The 18,118-nt window shown below is 39.6% G+C and overlaps 1 protein-coding gene across 14 annotated transcripts in view; it reads left to right on the top strand.

The window, feature by feature from the left end:
• Nucleotides 1-15,142, top strand: part of LOC110399072 (glycerol-3-phosphate acyltransferase 3-like) — a 29,006-nt gene extending 13,864 nt beyond the window's left edge. For 9 of the 14 annotated variants that reach the window (XM_021397245.1, XM_021397236.1, XM_021397244.1 and 6 more), the window contains 11 exons: nt 759-1,029; nt 2,158-2,232; nt 2,367-2,456; nt 3,373-3,466; nt 3,750-3,865; nt 5,414-5,469; nt 6,615-6,700; nt 7,814-7,942; nt 9,486-9,565; nt 10,036-12,564; nt 12,911-15,142. In XM_021397245.1, the coding sequence (XP_021252920.1) occupies nt 785-1,029; nt 2,158-2,232; nt 2,367-2,456; nt 3,373-3,466; nt 3,750-3,865; nt 5,414-5,469; nt 6,615-6,700; nt 7,814-7,942; nt 9,486-9,565; nt 10,036-10,150 (1,086 nt within the window). In that variant the 5' untranslated portion in view covers nt 759-784 and the 3' untranslated portion in view covers nt 10,151-12,564; nt 12,911-15,142. The remainder of the gene's footprint in view (nt 1-758; nt 1,030-2,157; nt 2,233-2,366; nt 2,457-3,372; nt 3,467-3,749; nt 3,866-5,413; nt 5,470-6,614; nt 6,701-7,813; nt 7,943-9,485; nt 9,566-10,035; nt 12,565-12,910) is intronic. The other 5 variants (XM_021397237.1, XM_021397238.1, XM_021397239.1 and 2 more) reach the window with 5 other exon arrangements.

An 18,118-nucleotide genomic window follows, 5' to 3' on the forward strand; every position in this document is an offset into this window, starting at 1 on the left:
CCAGCCAGGTAGGAATCTGGTCTCTTAGTGATCTCAGCAAACATCGCTAAGAACACAGCTGTGGCCATCCTGTGAGGCATTAATTTTACAGATATGAAATGTGAATTAGTTTTTATTCATTCTTTATCTACTGTACATTTATCTTACAGTGTGTGTAACTCAGAAAAATCTAAAGCTTTAATGTTTGTTGGTAGTGAGATGACTCTTAAAGGAGAGAGGATGGGGGAGGAGATGACTGAGGAAAAAATATCGGAGGAAGGTGTTTGTTACAGCTGGGAAAATATTGTGGAGAAAGTAAAACTAAACAACAGCAGCAAAATCAACAACAATATAAACAATGCCTAGCTTTGAGACAAGGCAAGAGGAGAGATCTGTAATCCAAGCAGTACACTGACAACATTTGGAGCTGTGTGTACCTACATTGTTTGATAAATGACAGTGAAGTAGGTGTTGTGCTCAGGATTTTATTTGCAGCTCATTCTGAATGCTTGTCTCCTTCAATAATTTAGTGGTATGATATGTCGTAGGATTAGAGAAGTAAGTTATGGAATTAAGTGCTAGTACATACACAAAGCATACCAATGCAATTATGGTGCTTAGAGTAGAAGGAAAGCTATTTCTAAAAAGTACAGTTATTTTACTTTTTTTGGACTCTACATTGTCCATTTCACTGAGTGGGAAGGAAGACTCTTTTCCTCATGCTTTTGACTTCTTTTTATGTTTTTTTTTTTTTCCCCTGTTCATTTCTTGAAACAAAGGGATCGTCCAAAGAGAGGAAACCTCCATGGAAAAGGAGATTGCTGGCCAACATAGGAGATACTTCAGCCTTGCAGATGTTATGTACTTTGCCAAGAAGGGGTGTGAGGCAGTTGCGGAAGATGAAGTCACGCAGCGGTTCACCTCTGAGGAGCTGTTGTCCTGGAATCTCCTCAGCAGAACCAATGCCAACTTTCACCGTGTCAGCTGGCAACTGACCACTGCGTGGGTCACTGGGATCTTAATCCGGTACTGTCTCCTGGTGCCTTTTCGGTGAGCCAAATGTAATTTGCTGGGATTGTTTTTTCATATTACTTTTAACAGAAGGTATGACATTATATGTTATTGACTAGTGCAGAAATGAGTATGTGACGTGACTGCTTTCCAGGTTGTCACCAAAACTCTCCAGAGGGGAAAAAGGATGCTCAAGATGCATGTTTCTTGTGTTCTGTATGTTTTATTAGTATGCAAATACGTGTATTCATGTACTTTGTTTTTTAAATCATAGCAATGATCTGGAGATCTTTTTGTTATATAAAATAAAAGCTGTTTCAGCTGAGAGTGTCAGGCTTTGCCTGTGTGAATAAGAGAGAAAGACTGTATGCTGAACCCTTGGGATGTGAAGCAAAGCCAATGTTCTGTCAGTGCAGGGCTGGATGGGAGAAAGAAAGAGACATCCCACAGAATGTGTTTCTTTACAGAAATTTGAATGCTCTTTTGCGCAAAACCAGCCTTTCTCACATTGACCAGACAGATACAACTATAAATATGTTCTAGTAAGAACCAGAACCTTGTAAAACGTCTTACTCTTCTTGAGTGTGTAGAAGGATGTCATAACAGTTAAGCGCATAGCAGAGCTCAAGTGCCTGTGTGTCAACTTAGATATGTAGAAGCCATTTATGTGGAAGATACCATTTATGTAGGAATAACTTCAATGTTTGTTTTGCTAAGCCATTAATGGCCAACAACGCTTAATTTTCATGGTTGTAGAGTAACTTACTGCTTGGAATAGAAATAGCTACTGAAATTTCTGAGTAGATTTTTAAAAACTTAATTGTATCTCTCTGTTTTGCTACTCAGAAATCTCACCTGTGTTAACAAATTGCATAGTCACTATTTGCCAAAGACAATGAATTCTTCTCCACTTGATGCCTTGAGATCAAGTTGTGGTTCTTTTTGTAAAATAGGCTCCAAGAAGCAGTTTTCTACTGGAGGATTAATTGAATGAAAACCTGCACTCATATCTCATTGGCTTTAACTGCTTTGTGTTGATAGTTAGATGCTATTTATGGTGGATAGAAGCATCCTGGAAAAGAATCCAAGGGTTAAAAGATTTTCTCTTTCAGATTCCTCTTCCAATTTTGATTCTTACCAATTAATGAAGATTATTTTACTTTTTAGCATCTTCTTGGCTTTCTTCAGCATCCTCTTGCTGGTCTCAGCAACTACGGTAGTAGGACAGTTTCCAAATGGCAGGTGGGTGTTTTCTGAGGGCTCTTTCCCAGTTCTCTTGCATTTCTCTGAGGAGCTGAATTAGGGTACTGGAACTGAAATGTACTTGAATTTGGAGAGTTGATGTGTACAACTGTGGGGTGGCTTTTCTCTTCCAGGGTTAAACACTGGCTGAGTAACCAGGTTCAGCTGACATGTGCTGCATTAGGTGTCCGGTGTCTGAGTGGTCTTGTTCAATTCCACAACAGGTGAGTGGTGCAACCCTGCTCTTGCCTGTTATTGATTTCATACAGTACTGAATCTCAAGTTTCAGAAGGGGTTTTTTATTCCATTATTGCACAGATACTTGTATTGAATTGCAGCCTTGGTAAACTTGTGTAGATCATGTAGACTCTGTCTATCTTGATTTCTTTCAAGATGTTTTCGTGCTCTGCTATGTTGTCTCTTGGGTATTTGCAGAGAATGCAGTGTTGGAGTAGTACTGTATTCTTCATTAAATGCAGACTTAAACATTTTCCTTTGTTTGCCATTAACATGTTATAATTGCCTAGAAAAACATCATCATAAAAACTTCAACCGCTCTTAGCCAATTTGTTTGGTAACCTCAGTCTTCATATTCACCTCTCTAGTACGTTATGGATGGTGTTTCAATAACTTCTTCTAATATGTTGCTTGCTTAGTTGTGGAGGTTTATATTACAGGCCCTCAAAATATTTTTTGTTGATAATCTAGAAAGGAAAGAAAGCCGTGCTTTACTATCTATGAGTTCAAGTTTAGTGCTTGAGTAGTCTTTGATGTATGCCTCTGAGAATGGTAATGAATGCAGTTGAAATACCTTCTCCAGTGATTATACATATTCTAAGCTATAAGGAAAATGGTTTTGACCAAAACTACTGAAATCTGAAGGGATTCTTAAATGTACGGGGAAAGATGACTTCTGTAATGTACAGCCAGAAGTTCTAGAATACCTTAGAGTTATGCTAGTATTTTAAATTGTCTTGTGTTCTTGTACTTTGGATATCTACAGATAATGTATGTACATTATATTTTTTTTGTCACTGAGGATCTTTGTTGTGGTTGTACATTTGCTAGATAGAGGACCTGGTGGGGCCTGAAGTCTGAAGAATAAACGTGAAGTAATTACTCTCATGGTTGCTGTTACAGGGAGAACAGACCCCAGCGAGGAGGCATCTGTGTAGCAAACCACACATCTCCACTAGATGTTCTAATCCTGGCTAGTGATGGATGCTATTCCTTGGTATGAGCAAGAGAGCTGGTAAATATTGGTAATATTGAGGTACTCACAGATATGATGTTGGGCAGGAGAATAAAGTTATTGGTAGAGAGAGTGGGATTTTTGAGCATTCAAATTCTCCTATTCGGAACTTCTATTCAGACAGGTAAGTGCATGCACACTTTTGTCCAAAATAATTGGTATAATTCATGAAAGAAGTTTAGAAATTGATGCATCTTTAGTCAGAATTTTGTCAAATAATTGTGTGTATTTTTGCCTTATAAGTATTTTAGTTTTTGGCTTGCAGGTTGGCCAGGTACATGGAGGGCTTCTGGGACTTATTCAGAAATCTTGCATGCAAACCACTCAGCATGTTTTGTTTGAACGTTCAGAAATGAAAGATCGCCATCTGGTGAGAAAAAGGTAGGATAGCGAGGTATTTGCTTTTCTCATCAAGTCTAGTAATTGTGAGGTCCCGTTGTGAGCTGAGAGTGTTCTGACCCTGCATCTCTTCTTGGCAGGCAGCTGTAGGTGTTTGTAAGTTTTGGAACTACTCTGACAATGAGGATGCAGGTTGTAGCACTGCTCTTTGGATTTTTTTGATTGATTGTCCTCTAACCTCTGTGAATTTCCACATTGGCACAGTCAGACTGCTTGCCACAGACAGATGCCTGCCCCTTCATTTTCAGGGCTGATGATTCTGGATGTCAGGACCAACATTGGAGTTCTGTCAGCATATCAGTTTCCTAGATCGTACCTTACCCTTGTACATTTTTCCATCAGCCCTGAGCATCAGAAGTCTGGCTATGTCTGCTGTGAGTACAGGAGAAAGGGAAGCTGACAACAGCAAATATTAACATCAGGCTTACCTATTTGTTTGAGGAGATAGACAGACTATCTGAGGAAGCCAGTCACAGCTCATTAGAAACACCCACAGTACTCGCCTGTCTTGCCTGCAGAAGTTTGCAGAAGGAATTAAACAACTTTGTGGTAAAATAAATTACCATGGTACTACCTAACTGCTAGAAGCTGGAAGAGCATCTTGGAGAAGTGTCAGTGCTTGTTGCCTGTGCTGCTTCAAAGGCCTACTGTACTGTTCCTGGCAGAGACAGTATATTAGACTTTTAAGGACAAGAAAATGGTAGACTTGTTATGGCATTTGTTGGTTTCTCAGGTGTTTCTTTGTAGTAGGTCTTCTTAGTCTTCTGAAATCTTCATGAAATAGGTGCATTGCAGCCTAATGTGAAACAAGTATCTATGGCAATGAGCCCTTAAAAAAGGGAAAAGGTGCCCCTTTACTGGATCAATCTCTGCTTTTTTTGGTATTTAATGTTTTGTTTATGCTCTTCTACATGGAGTTCAGAGGGACTGTATGCTCTTGATTCATATGAAAGACAGGTATCTTGAAAACTGATAGATTTTGTGTGTCAGTAATCTGCTTAGTGGATTATTTGCTTAAAAGCAGTTGTTTTTAAGTAATGAAGAAAATGCAGTAAAATAGCTTTCTCATACCCAGATGTAGAGAAATATTAGATATGTATAAACTGATGTTTATATGCACATCAGCACAAAACCTTAAAATATGGAATACACTTTATTAAAAAAGCAAAACAGTCAACGAGAATTCAAGTGTTCGTTACTAGAACCTGTCAAAGATAAATAGAAACCAATTTTACATGCCACTGTATTGTTATTGTCAGGCTTTCTATTAACTGGGTCCAGATGGTGAAATAAAAGGAGAGTGTACGATTTTGTGAAAAATCTACTTATGTACTTAGCAAGAGAAAACCTTCAAGGCCTGAAGCTAGTACGCATCCTTGCTGAGACCACTGTCTGTCAAAGAATTGTTAGGCAAGAGCTTTTCCTGTTCTGTGTAAGAGATAATCTATATTTAGACTCTTGACCAAATACAAATATGAGAGTCTTCTGTGAAAATGAAGTGTACACGGAAATTTTATTCTCTTTCCACAGAATCAGAGAACACATTGCAGATAAGGCCAAATTACCCATTTTAATTTTTCCAGAAGGTAAGAACCAATGCTGTATTGTTTTGTTCACTTTACACTGAGTGCAGTTTATCATATCTAATCTTTAAAATGGAGGTGTTTGTTTTTAGTTGTAGAATTGTTGAGCTCTCGTGAGATATTAAGAGTCAGATTCTACTGTTTAACAAGAGGTTATGACAGTTTATTTGGTTTAGCGTGTTGCTACCTGACTCTGAGCTACTCTGGGTAGTGTGTTGGAGATCAGAGTTCAAGAACCCTTTGGGGTAAATTAAGGTGAAATGACACCAAATGATCAGTTAAATGTATCATTTGTATCCCACTATGACATTTAGATTTAAGTATCTGTACCTTATTGGCAATAAGCTGTGATAGTATGGATTGCATTATGTTCTAATATGACTTGGAAAGAGAGAGAGAAAAAGAGAAAAGGGGAAAAAGAGGAAAAAAAAAAAAAAGAGATATCACCACCCTTGGATCCTGTGATGTAATTGGGGTTGTTCCTCCTGTGGTGGGTGCTTACCCAAACTGGCAGTATTCTGCCTTTCACATGCTAGTGACTTGCCCCCCCAGAAGGGGTTCAGTCACCAGTTGTATATGAGTCTGGGGTCTCAGGTGATTGTCAGGCCCCCTCTAACATTGTGATCAAGGTAAGGCCCTACCCCTGCCCAAGTGCAGTTCGACATCTAAACTGTTCTGGGAGTAAGTCAGAGGGGATTCAGGAGTTCTCACTCTCCCTCTGCCCAGATGACCACTAGTTGACCCTCTTTGGTGTGAAGGTGTAGTTCGTGAGATCTCTCCTTTTCCCACTAAGTTTTCCTGTTGTAATTCAACAGATCTTCACATTATCACAAACTAAGAGAAACTGGTCAGGAGAAGTGAACTCTTGCCTTCACACGACCCTCCTCCTCCAACCACTCCTTATCTTGCTCCTTCTTTGGTTAAGTGGTGATCTCCTTTTACACTTCTACCAAGTGTTTGGGACATTAACCCTTTTGCTTCTCAGTCTCTTACATAGTGTGTAGTATAATGGTTCTGGGATTATGTTTCTGAATGAAAGACTGTGTTCTCTTCTAGCAACCTCGTTTTCTTTAAGGCAGTGTAGGATGCATTTGCTGATAATTTTTGCAGAATGAGTTGAACTTTTCACGTGTTTTCATTCTGGCCAGGTACCTGCATAAACAACACATCAGTTATGATGTTTAAGAAGGGAAGCTTTGAAGTAGGAGGCACCATCCATCCAGTCGCTATCAAAGTAAGTATGGAAAATGATTTTGCTGAATGGCTTGGGAACAACTTGAAAAGAAGTACAGCGCTGTGTGTTTAGTTCCACCTGGTCTTTCTGTTCTGGGGCTACTGGCTCTTGATGGATAAGGGCAATACTAATTGAATTATTCTCCTGGCGCTTGCGAAACTCTCTAGTAAACTTTAGCCAAGTTGTTCTGGCTCTAGGTACATAACTTCCTTTTCCTGAAGCTATAAGGTTGCATAACCTTATGGAAATTGTTACAAGTAGTAACAATAGCATTATCAAGTAAACCTTTCAAGTCAGCGTATCTGTAGATGACAAATCTTTACATATTGAGTAGCTCTATCTGGTTATAGAGATTTATTTCAGTGGGTCTGTCCTAGTTTGGGGTCCTGTGTTGCTTGTAAAGGTTCTTAGAGTGACAGAATATCCTGATTTGGAAGGGACCCACAAGGATCATTGAGCTCTGCCCCTGGCTCCATACAGGACCGTCCCACATTAAAACCCAGTGTCTGAGAGTATTGTCCAAATGCTCCTTGAACTCTGGCAGCTTGGTGCTGTGATCACTGCTCTGGGGAGCTTGCTGCAGTGCCTGGCAATCCCTTCCCTCAACCAACTAGCAGTGCTGAGCCTGATACACCTCTGGGTACTGTTGGCCCTTTTTGCTGCCAGGGTACACACGTTAACTTGTATTAACTTGTAACAAATGTTAAAACATGGAGCTTTGAACTATAATTACTTCTAGGAGGTGTGATTAGATTTGTCCTTCTTGTAACAAGTTGTTATATGACTTCATGGCAAAAAAAAAAAGATTGCCTATGTGATTGGAACTAAGTGCAGCTGAACATTGTATGTAGTCAAGGATGCACTCTTATTCTGCATATACTGGGTGTTTTGTGCCTTTGGGTTGTCTTTCTTCAGAACTGATATCATACTCTTTCTGACATCATATTTTTTCGTACTCTTCTACTGTATCATCATTGAAGTGCTTCTCTTATCTCTGGATGATCTCTGATTGCTGTTATCTCTGCCCCTATCGTTCTGTGCATATGTCGTACACCTTGATGTACTGCCTAGATAGCAGTTTGTGCCCTTTGGCTTATTCTTCTTGTCTTCCAGTATGACCCTCGCTTTGGAGATGCGTTCTGGAACAGCACCAAGTATTCCATGATGACCTATAGTTTTAATGTGTTGACCAGCTGGGCTATTGTCTGTAATGTGTGGTACCTGCCACCAATGGTCAAAGAGGTACTTAGCTTTTGTCTGTGTTTTGGGAATGCTCATAAATGGTTTCTCAGAGGAATCCTGCATTACTGTTATCGTTATGTCAGCAAATCTTTATTGACAGTGTAATGGAAAAAGTATAGAAAGTGACACTGTACTCCTAAAATTAAGCAAAGGTTGTAAATCAGGATGTGCAGCTTATTAGGGTAATGACAGCAATCCTAATATATGGGGGCTGCTCCGAAAGTAATTTTATTATGTTGGTTTTATTATTTCCATCTCTAAGGTTCATGTTGCACTCTTGGCATAAATTAAGCTCATTTCTGTGAAGGTTGTAAACTTCCCATACCATAGTCACTTACCCATGCATAGATATCTCAGAGCCTTTGTAACTGCACAACTAAAGTATAGTCACAATTCATACATGCCTGCTGCAAGAAGAACTGCACACTTAACAAAGTTGCAAAACTGTAAAAGATGGATTTGCCTCCTCTCTCTATCTTGCTTCTCATTGAAATTCCTGGCTAACCTGGTGTACAAAACATATGTAACACATAGGTTTTTATGCTATCCATCTGTTTAGGAATAAGGAAAAAAAAAAGTCCTTAATTTTAATAGGCTTCAGGAGGTATAACAGCAGCTGTAGGAAGGTGGAGATGGATCTTGGGTCCAGAAGGTTGTCTTTTTCACTGAAGTCTTTTTTTACTAGAGAACATGACACCTTTCTTTTCTTTACTTAGTGAGCGAGTTCAAGAAAGCTGATGGTCTTATAAAAAGCTTTCTAGAGTTTTCATTTGGCTAGTTTCTATCTGCTTCAGTCACTCATTTCTAGCTCTCTGCAAGTCAGACCAATTTAAGACTGTTACTTTACAGTCATTTCTCTGTGTTTTTTTTTTTTCTTTTCTTTCTGGCATAATGAGATTGTGTGGGAAACCTGAAACAGCAGAGAAAGCTGTAGAACATGGGTGTGTCAGCCCACTGCCCCTGAGCACCTACCTGAAGCTGAGAGCCAAGGCTTTCACTCCAGCAATGCCCGTTCTGGTACTGCCTACCCTAGCTTTTGCTAAGCCTTAGTTTTGGAAGGCAGGCTGCTGTAATGCATGCATTTTGAGTGTCTTCTGCAGTTAGACCAAATAGACCCTCAGCGACCCATGAAAATTCACAGTGCCTGGCCCCAGCTCTGTTCAAGGCATCCCACCTCCTCCAAGGTGATCCTTTCAGTGTGTTCCCAGCTTCCTGTGGTTAGATTGGTGTCAAGGTACCGGGTGCAGATACATTTCCATGCTCTGGCCAGACCAGTGACCTTGTTCTACATGTTACTTTGAATTACCATGGAAAGCGCGGAGCCTCACACTTTGTTATTCTTGGGACTGAATGATGGCAAACTCAGCATGCTGACTTGCCAGGTGGCATTCCTCAGGAGCAGCTGGAGTATATCTGCAGCACACATTTGTCTTGTGGGCCTGTCATAAACTGAAGTGCCTGGTTTCTGATGAAAGGTGCCTCTTCAAGGGAGACACAGAGAAAATGTTTCAACTGCTCAGCAAATCCCTGATATCTTTTTCAGGAAGAAGAAGATGCTGTTCACTTTGCCAACAGAGTCAAGGCTGTCATTGCTGCTCGGGGAGGAATGTCTGTACTTCCTTGGTAAGAGGCGCAACGCCTTTGAAGATGAGTTAAAGATATATTTAGGCGTTTTGTAATCTAAAACTTAAGCCTAGATTCTTTTTAACATTTCTTCCTTCTTTTCTTTGCTTTGGCTGTAGCCCGTCACCCTTACAGACTCTGAGTGAGACACTATTTGCTTATTCTATGAACAGCTTTACTAGTATAGGTAGACTAATAAAATATAAAAAGATAAACAGAGCTGACAGGTAGTTCCAGCCAGAAAGTGGAATTCGGTGAGGATAAATTCTTTGCTTGTTAAACATCAGATTAAAGTGAGGCTGTTGTTTATAGTGTGATAGATCTTGGCAGAACAAATCATTTAGTGTTGCATTGCAAAAGCCAGCATCTAGGGTGAAAGTTGCTGTTACTGAGCAATCTAAATATTGTAACGTTTTTCTACCTTTACTCTGATGTGAACTGAAGGCTGTTTCCTTATCTGTGTATTTCAGGGATGGAGGACTGAAAAGAAAAAAAGTCAAAGAGTCTTTCAAGGAAGAGCAACAGAAAAAATATTGCCAGCTAGTGACAGAAAGTGGATTTGTGGGAAGTGGAAATGTTTATTAAATGTTATTTATTTTATCTCATTTTTTTTTGACTGGGCTTATCCTTGTGGAAAATGGGCTTTTTTATATTAAAACTCCCATTCTTTCATGCTGTCCCTGTCAGATATTTTGCATGTGACACAGCAGAGAAACCATGAAGGAATTGTATTTTATTTTAAATAAGGTTATCAGTTTAAAAATAGGAACATTTATGAGATTCTTGTGAAATTCGCTTCAATGATGAATATGAAGAATCTGCAATAAAATTACTTAGGTTCATTAAAATACATTTTTTAAAAAAATCTTTGAGTTACTTAGACACTTAACTGTTAATTTCTTAACTATTAGCAAAACATATGTCTTCGCAACCTGTATCAGCATCCTGTTTTAGCCATTTTCCTGTGAGCTTCAGGCACTGTGTTGTTGTAGAGATACACTTGCTCTATGAGAAGACATGGAACAGTTCACCATAGTGTTTTCAGTATTCCAAGATGCAGATGAAGTGTTGGATGTCAGAGGGAACAAAGCACTTGCTGATTTTGCTCTCCATGTCACATGATGAGTGACTGTGAGGTAGGATGTTTCCCACCGTCCCACTGACCAATGGCAGAACAGCAGCCATGGCAACATGTCCCAGGTGGCTGCTTGTGTGACATGGGGATCAGTCAGTGAAAGCCAAGGACAGTGGTGTGGAAAAATATATTTTAAAATTTATATTTTGTCTTCTGATTTTCCTATATCCCTTCCTGTGTCTGTCTGTACGCATTGCACAAATTAAAGAAAACCTATGTCATGGCTTCTGCTATGCTGTGTTGTAATTATTGCTTCTTAAGTGATACTTCTTAAATCTCTTCAGTGTGCCAGAGTTTAAAATCAGAGATTTTTTTCTGCGTAGCAGATATCTTATAGTCACTAACAGAGATCATAGCTCTATGTCAAGGGTTAAGACGAGTGTTGGGTCTATGGTTCCCGCATTACCGTGTCACTTCATCTTTCTCAGAGATGGAAGGGGAGACAGAATAGGGAAAAAGAAGGGGTAGAGAGGGAAAGAGATGGTGAAATCAGAACTGCTGGAACGTGAATTTTCTTATTTGGACTGTGCTTTTACAAGATGATAGGAGATGATGTCCCTCTCTACCTGTCATGCAACGCTTCCCCAGTTCCCTAAAGGAGAAGAGCTGTTGGATGTGTGATCCTTGTTATAGTTATAACTCATCTTGGATGTCTGAATCTTCAAGTATCGCACCTCACTTCTTCACTTGTGGAAGGAGTGGGCACAGGTCTCTGCCATCTTTTGGCTATCTTAACAAGAAAAAGCTAAACACTTAGTCAAAGAGGTAATTTTTTATACAGAACAGTGACATTTAAAGCAAACAGCGAACGCAGCAACTTCTCAATGACAGCTGAGGTGTGAATGCCAGCCTTCAAATAGAGACTACTTGTCTTACCTTGCTTAGAAGAAATGTTTCTTGTTTTTGGAGTTGCTTTTTTAATCTACACTCCATCTTCCCCTCTCCTTTCCCTCGATATTCTATCCATGTTCTGTATTTCACTTGCATCTGTCAGCAGTGACCTTTGGCAAACTCTTTTAGCTGTGGTTGTTTACTGCACTCGGAGTACCAGCATTATGGAGGACTTGGTTGTTTTCAAAAAGACCGTAGCTAAGCATGTCTTCCTCCTCCAGCAGGAGGATGTGGTGGCAGTAAAAAGATCATGTTCTCAGGATAACTTGTGAGTGGAAAGATGGTAAACTGCAACTTATTATTTCTTATGTTCTTATTTCTTATGTCACATCTGTGTTACGTGTCCTTTTTTATTTGCGTATTATCTGCCAATCTGCCAGAAACCAGGCTTTAAATTACTTGAGGTCCTTTTTAATTCCATACCTATTCAGGAGTAGATGCAATAGGGTCTTGTGGTTAACTGTGCCAATAGATATATCTATATCAAAGAGAGATTTTTTTTTCAGTGGATCAGGCACTCAAAAAATGTCATTATAAGTTACTTTTTTTTAATTGGTACATGTATAAGATGCATAAACAAGATGTTTCATTTACCTGAAGAACACTGCATCTGTATCTTCCTCAGAAGCCTAAAATAGCAGCAGTAGATGTGGAAAACTTCCTTTTGTTTGTCATTTAATATACTTGCCTTTCAGCTCCTTCATCAGTCAGCTTTGCATTTGTAATTAATTTGATGACTTATTTTCTGAATAAAATATGATGGCCTTTTGACACAGCTAACCAGCTCTGCATTGTAAAATATAGCCTTGCTTTAAAATTTGGTGCTGCTAGTCAAGAATTAAGTGATGCTAACTGTTGCTGTGGCCCGAATTTATCTTATTGATGAAACTGATACGAATCGATGTGGTCGTAGGTGTGCTCATCCCGTACTTCTGAGATGCCTGAAGTAGAGGGCCATATGCTGAAAATAAAGGTATGTTGGAATGAGTGAATAAAATCTAGCCCCTATTCTGAGTATATCACTATTTTATCAGCTGTGTACATTGCAGTCAAAATTCTTGTAATAAGATTCACTTTTAAGTCATTGATGATAATAATCATGTAGCATGCTCAAGGTGCAGTGCAGTCTTGGAGCACAGAGTGAGTCCTGGAGGGATCCACAACCTTAAACCACTTTAGTGCTATTGTGCTTCTGCCTTGGGCCAAAGGCTGGAGCTACCTGCCATGTCTTTGGTCTTGAGGCCTTGAATAAGTAAGGGCAACTCTCAGAATCCTATATAGGCTGGATTACCGTGTCTTACTTGCTTCTCTTTTCTCAGGTATGCCTCCAGCACTGGAGCTTGTGAAGAAGTCACCTGAAAGCAACTTCTCAGATGCTCGTGTTACTATTGCCAAAGTCTTTCTTTGGGGAAAGTAGAACTTGTGAAGATGGTTTATGCTTTCACATTATATTAAATGTACAGACTGAAATGACTTGAGGGCTTGGCTCATATTTCTGGGTTTTAACCTCCAGACTAAGAAGAGATTATTGGGGTATAATCACTTTTAATGTTGAAAGTATGTTGTGCTGCTCTGCTAATAGTGTCAAGTAACCTGAAGCTTCGTAACTTTATAGTGAGTTTACATGTAATTGACTGTCATTGCCCTAATTTACCGTTTTTTTTAGACAGCTTGTCTAAGTTTCCTTGCCCTCCAAGAACGTATGTGAATCAAATATCAGAGGAGACCAGAAGTTTTGAGGTGTGACTTTGTTTTCTATAATTTGTTTGGCAATACTATGTAAAGGATGCCTAAATGCCTGCTGTGTATTATTATTTCTCAGACATTAGCAATCTGGGTTAATTATATCTAAGGAAACATTACAGATGACTAGAAGACATAGCGATAAGCAATTTTATGACCTCTTGGACTCTGAGAATAACATCAGAGTTTGGTAAAAAAAAACCCCTCGTAATCCTTCACTGTAGTGTATCTGCACATGAAGACTGACCGCTGTAGCTACAGAATTCTTACTCCTCTGTCTTCCAAAAGTCTCTTCTACAGCCATGTTACCCTTAGGAACATCTGCAGCGCTCTTCTCTCTGACTTCAGATGACCTGCTCTATGTTACTGGGAGATGCCTCTCTCTTTCCTAACTACCCGATCAAGTCACTGTATGTATTACAAGAAATGTGCTTTAAAAGTAATGTGAATAGTGCCATCTAGTTAGCACTGGAAAACTCTCCCCGTACACCTTTCTTAACGTTTCATTATGACATGGAGATGTTTGTTTCATTTGTACTTGGAAATTCAATATAATGCTGAAGGCATTATAACATGGAAGATGTTTTGGACTTGTTTCTGCCAGTACTCCTTTCTTGGAACAGCAGTGAAAACAGCAGGGCAGCCTGCTCAGCTTTCCAGGTGTGTGTGATTTGAGGCCTGATTTTGAGTAGACCAGTGGAGTTAGGTCACAGATTCATCACAGATGGATGACATCATCTGTGGATGACTTGCCTTTGGAAATGCTTGTCCTGTGGTGAAAAACCCATTTGTTCATGTGTTTTCAAACACATTCCCCAGCTTTGAAACAGATTACGGAGATGACCTGTGAAGGTTTCTTAGGATCATCTGGTTTTGGAGAAGTACTCTCAGGAGGTAGTATAGAGACAGAGGCCTTCTTGGCTCTTTTCTTTTTCTTGTTCCTCTACGGGACCTTAGCTTTGTATCCATTTCTCCTCTCCCTTCCTCCTCCTTGATTTACTATTCTATTTAACGATGGATTCTCAATTAGTGTAGCAGACTCCTTTGTGAGCAGGGTTCATTCTGATCAATTGTCATCAAGGCTAGCATTCGGTACATCCAATCAATGCTGTTCTATATAATGGCCATGCTATTGACTGATTTCTAATTTTACAGTATGTTGAGCCCTGTTGAACTCTTTTAATATGATAATTGCTTTACTAATCAGTAGTCATGATTTGTGTGCAGTTGAGGATTATTGACATCATTTGGTATCCCTTGGCATTTGTATTTGGCTGTAAGGAAGATGCATGTGGCAGAACATTCTATGTACCAATGGATATTAAATGGAATAATTCTGAGGAGAATGCTACATCCTTGTATACCGGATTTTTTACAAACAGAAAATGTAGAAAGGTATTTTTTTCTTTATATAGGAATAGTTACTAAATACTACTTTTTAACATAATTTAGGCAGCTATTAAACAATGTATTTTATAAGAACATCACAAGCATTCATTAGCCTATGTATTAAATACTAGCTATTAGTCTATGTATTAAATACTGCTTATGGATTATATAATATATATATTTTTAAAATGTGCATCGTATATGGCTAGGGTCAGTCTCCTTTACCCATACAATGTATAACTTTACAAGAGATTTGTGTATGTACACACATTTGATAAAACTCTGTATTCTATTTCAAATTAGCACTCTGTCAGTATTTTTTCATTTTATTCCATGAAAAGCACCTACAATTGATTAGAAAACTATATATATCTATCATGTATATATCATAAATTTATTAAAGGTCTCTAAAGCATGAACTGTGCCTTTATGAAATGTTTGATTTAAGCTGAAGTTGACTTCTATCCAGCTGGTCTTTCACCCACTTGGGACCAGCTGCTCTTGCTGTGGGACCAGGAGGCGGCAGCACCGCACGCATCTCTAATGTGACAGGGAGGCACAGACCCTTATTTATGTGTCATCTGGGAAGCACAAACCGTAATAGCACTTAAGTCAAAAGATGAAAGGGAAAGTTAATTTACTGGTAGCAGCACACTTTGTCCTTCCGTACAGTACTAGCATGAACAGAGAAGAACAGTAAAATTTCAAGTTAAATTGAGGTCGTTAAAGAGATAGCAAAGTGCTTGGAGTCGTGTGTGTGCACACATACATGCGTTTAAAAAAGAAACAGGGGAAGAAGCCAGGCTGCCAGGCCTCCGGTCACAGTGGCCAGTGCCAGGAGGTGCCATCCTCACAGTGTGTTCCTTTGGTTTGTGCTGCAAACTCTTTTGTCCCTGCTGGCTTGTCCTTTTCTCTCTCTCTCTCTTTTTTTTAATAGCATTTTTGCTCTCTGCAGGTGCTGTGTGCATCTCCTCCTGTGCTTGATGTGTAGAACCACACCGACACCCACAAAATTCCTCCCATGTTAACACAGTGGTGAAGTTAGCTCAGCAGTTTGGTCAGTTGAGCACAGATCCTTATCAGGAAAGGAAGACTAGTGCTCAGTTGCCTTCTGATGCTGCTTTACTGCTGCAGAGCTAAGCTTTAAGTATATGCTTAGGTGTTTTTCTTGCATGAAGTTCAGAATGTTTAGCAGCTGGCAGGAACAAGCACTAAGACATCCCCACTGAAAAATGTTTAATGTATTGCTTGCTAGAGAGGTACTAAAAACTGCATCAATACAAACAGCTTTAGCTGTAACATCCCAGGAGATTAAATCATAGAGGGGAGGATAAATGGTCCAACCTCAATGCTTTGTCTGTATGAAAATGAAAAACACTGGATGCTGAGCACCTGTGAAAGTCTACCCATCATTTATTCATGTCATCACTGCAAATTGGAGAAAACCTCTCTCTCTTTTTTTTTTTAAGCTGGCATTAAAGATTCAGGTTCTACGTCAGCACAGGCACATGAGAGACACTCTTGGTTGTGTGAGACACGTGTGCAAAGCTGACAGCTAAATAATGTAGGAGCTATGTAAGCCCAGGCCTTTTGGAAAGAGAGTCAGGTGGAATGCCGAAGGGCAGCCAAAGAGAGTCTGTGCCATCTGTGGGCAGGCAGCTGAACTTCATTACGTGCCCCCTTTTTGTGACCTGTGCTGTAAACAGGGCTGGTACTGGGCAGTTAACTTTTGCACAAGGAGAAGCTGAAAAATATTTCTGTGTTTGAGGCTTAGAAGTGGGACTGAGTTTAACTCAGTGTCACTTACTAGACTGGGAAGTGCCGTAAGACGGGAGTTTGACTCTGGAGCCCTGTAACAGATGCAGCTGGGATGGGAGCTTTTGTGCCAAGGATGATATAATGATTTACTCAAAATAGAACAACTCCACAAGTGGAAAGAAAAGGAAGAGTGTGGCCTTGGGCCTACCTTGCAATCTACTCCTGAAAGCAGCAGGGTCGTGAGGAGAAAGGCTGGGCTGGCTGAAGTACTTGCTTCTGGGAAAGGCCACTTAACGGGCGGTCCTGGGCAGAAATGGGTCCTTTTCTGTGGCTGCAGTTGTCTTTGCTGCAATTCAGGTCACATTGGCTATTTCTGCAAGAATCTGCTTTGCTTCTGCTTGCTTCTGTTAACACTTACTTTAGGTATCCACATTTACCCATACTTTGTAACAAAAAGCTGGATTTAGGATTTTAATAGGGTTCTAATTGTAACTGTATCACTGAACTCCTAGCAACCATAATCTCTTACTTTTGGAATTTGCATTGATTGAGGTGGGACATGCTTCAGTGCTGAGCTGATGAAGTGCACAGAGCTTCTGCGCCTTGATCCTTGCTAGAGACAGCACACAATTCACTGCAGCTCTGTGAATACGCACTGCTAGGCATTAAAGCTATGCAAAAGCAAGGCTACCTTTAAAGCTTATCTGTAGTTTCTGTGCAACAAGGATTAGAAGTTCATGGCAACATGGCAGAGAGTAAAATTCCAGTTAGGTTCCAGGATACAAACTGAAGCTGAAACTATCTGACTCCTCTGTGTATACAGCATATCAATTTTTACAGTGAGTTACAGCGAATAAAGTGGTGGAGAGAAAGCGTGACCTGCCTGCAATCATAAGACAAATGAAAGAGCACAGAATTCCCAAGTGGTTTACTGGCTACCTGCCATTGCAGAATAGCAGAATGGCAGGAGATAGAAGGTAGTATTAGGATAAGTATGGCATGTAGGACCATATTTATTTCCAATAGAATACAGATTTTTACTGTTTGATATTCTGAAGCTGCCAGCTCTAGTGACAGGAGACAAATGAAAAGCTACTTCTTACTAGATCTGACCCACCAGAAGCCAATAATACATACAATAACTTGGCAGTGCTGAAGGAGTTGATGCTGTCCAGACATTTCAGTAGGATTTTCCTGATCCTGGAAACCAAGTTTGCACAGAGACAAACTCTACAGGCACTGGTAATCTAGTAGGATAAAATAAGTACAGCCAAAAAAAGTAAAAAGCTCTGCAGTTTTTGGATTCATGTGGAGCATTTAATTGCAACTTCTGCACTTCTTTGCACGTATTGCACTTCAGGAAATAAGTCAAAGTATAAGGTTATATGAAAAAGTTTTCTTATAATTATACTGATATATTTTCACAGGATTTTTCTTTCTCATGGTTTGCACTTTCTCCTAGACAATGTTATATTAGAAAGTATGAATATGTGTAGTCTCTGCACATAAAATAGGCCTTCAGAAAATGAAACTATGGAAAATTATTAACATTAGTGCAATCTCCGTGTCTTTGGTTGAATGATGCTGTCTTACCCACGCTGAAAGTATAGTCCCACTGCCTGAAAGAAAAAAGCAGG

Source organism: Numida meleagris, chromosome 4, assembly GCF_002078875.1.
Source record: "Numida meleagris isolate 19003 breed g44 Domestic line chromosome 4, NumMel1.0, whole genome shotgun sequence".
Taxonomy (NCBI): domain Eukaryota; kingdom Metazoa; phylum Chordata; class Aves; order Galliformes; family Numididae; genus Numida; species Numida meleagris.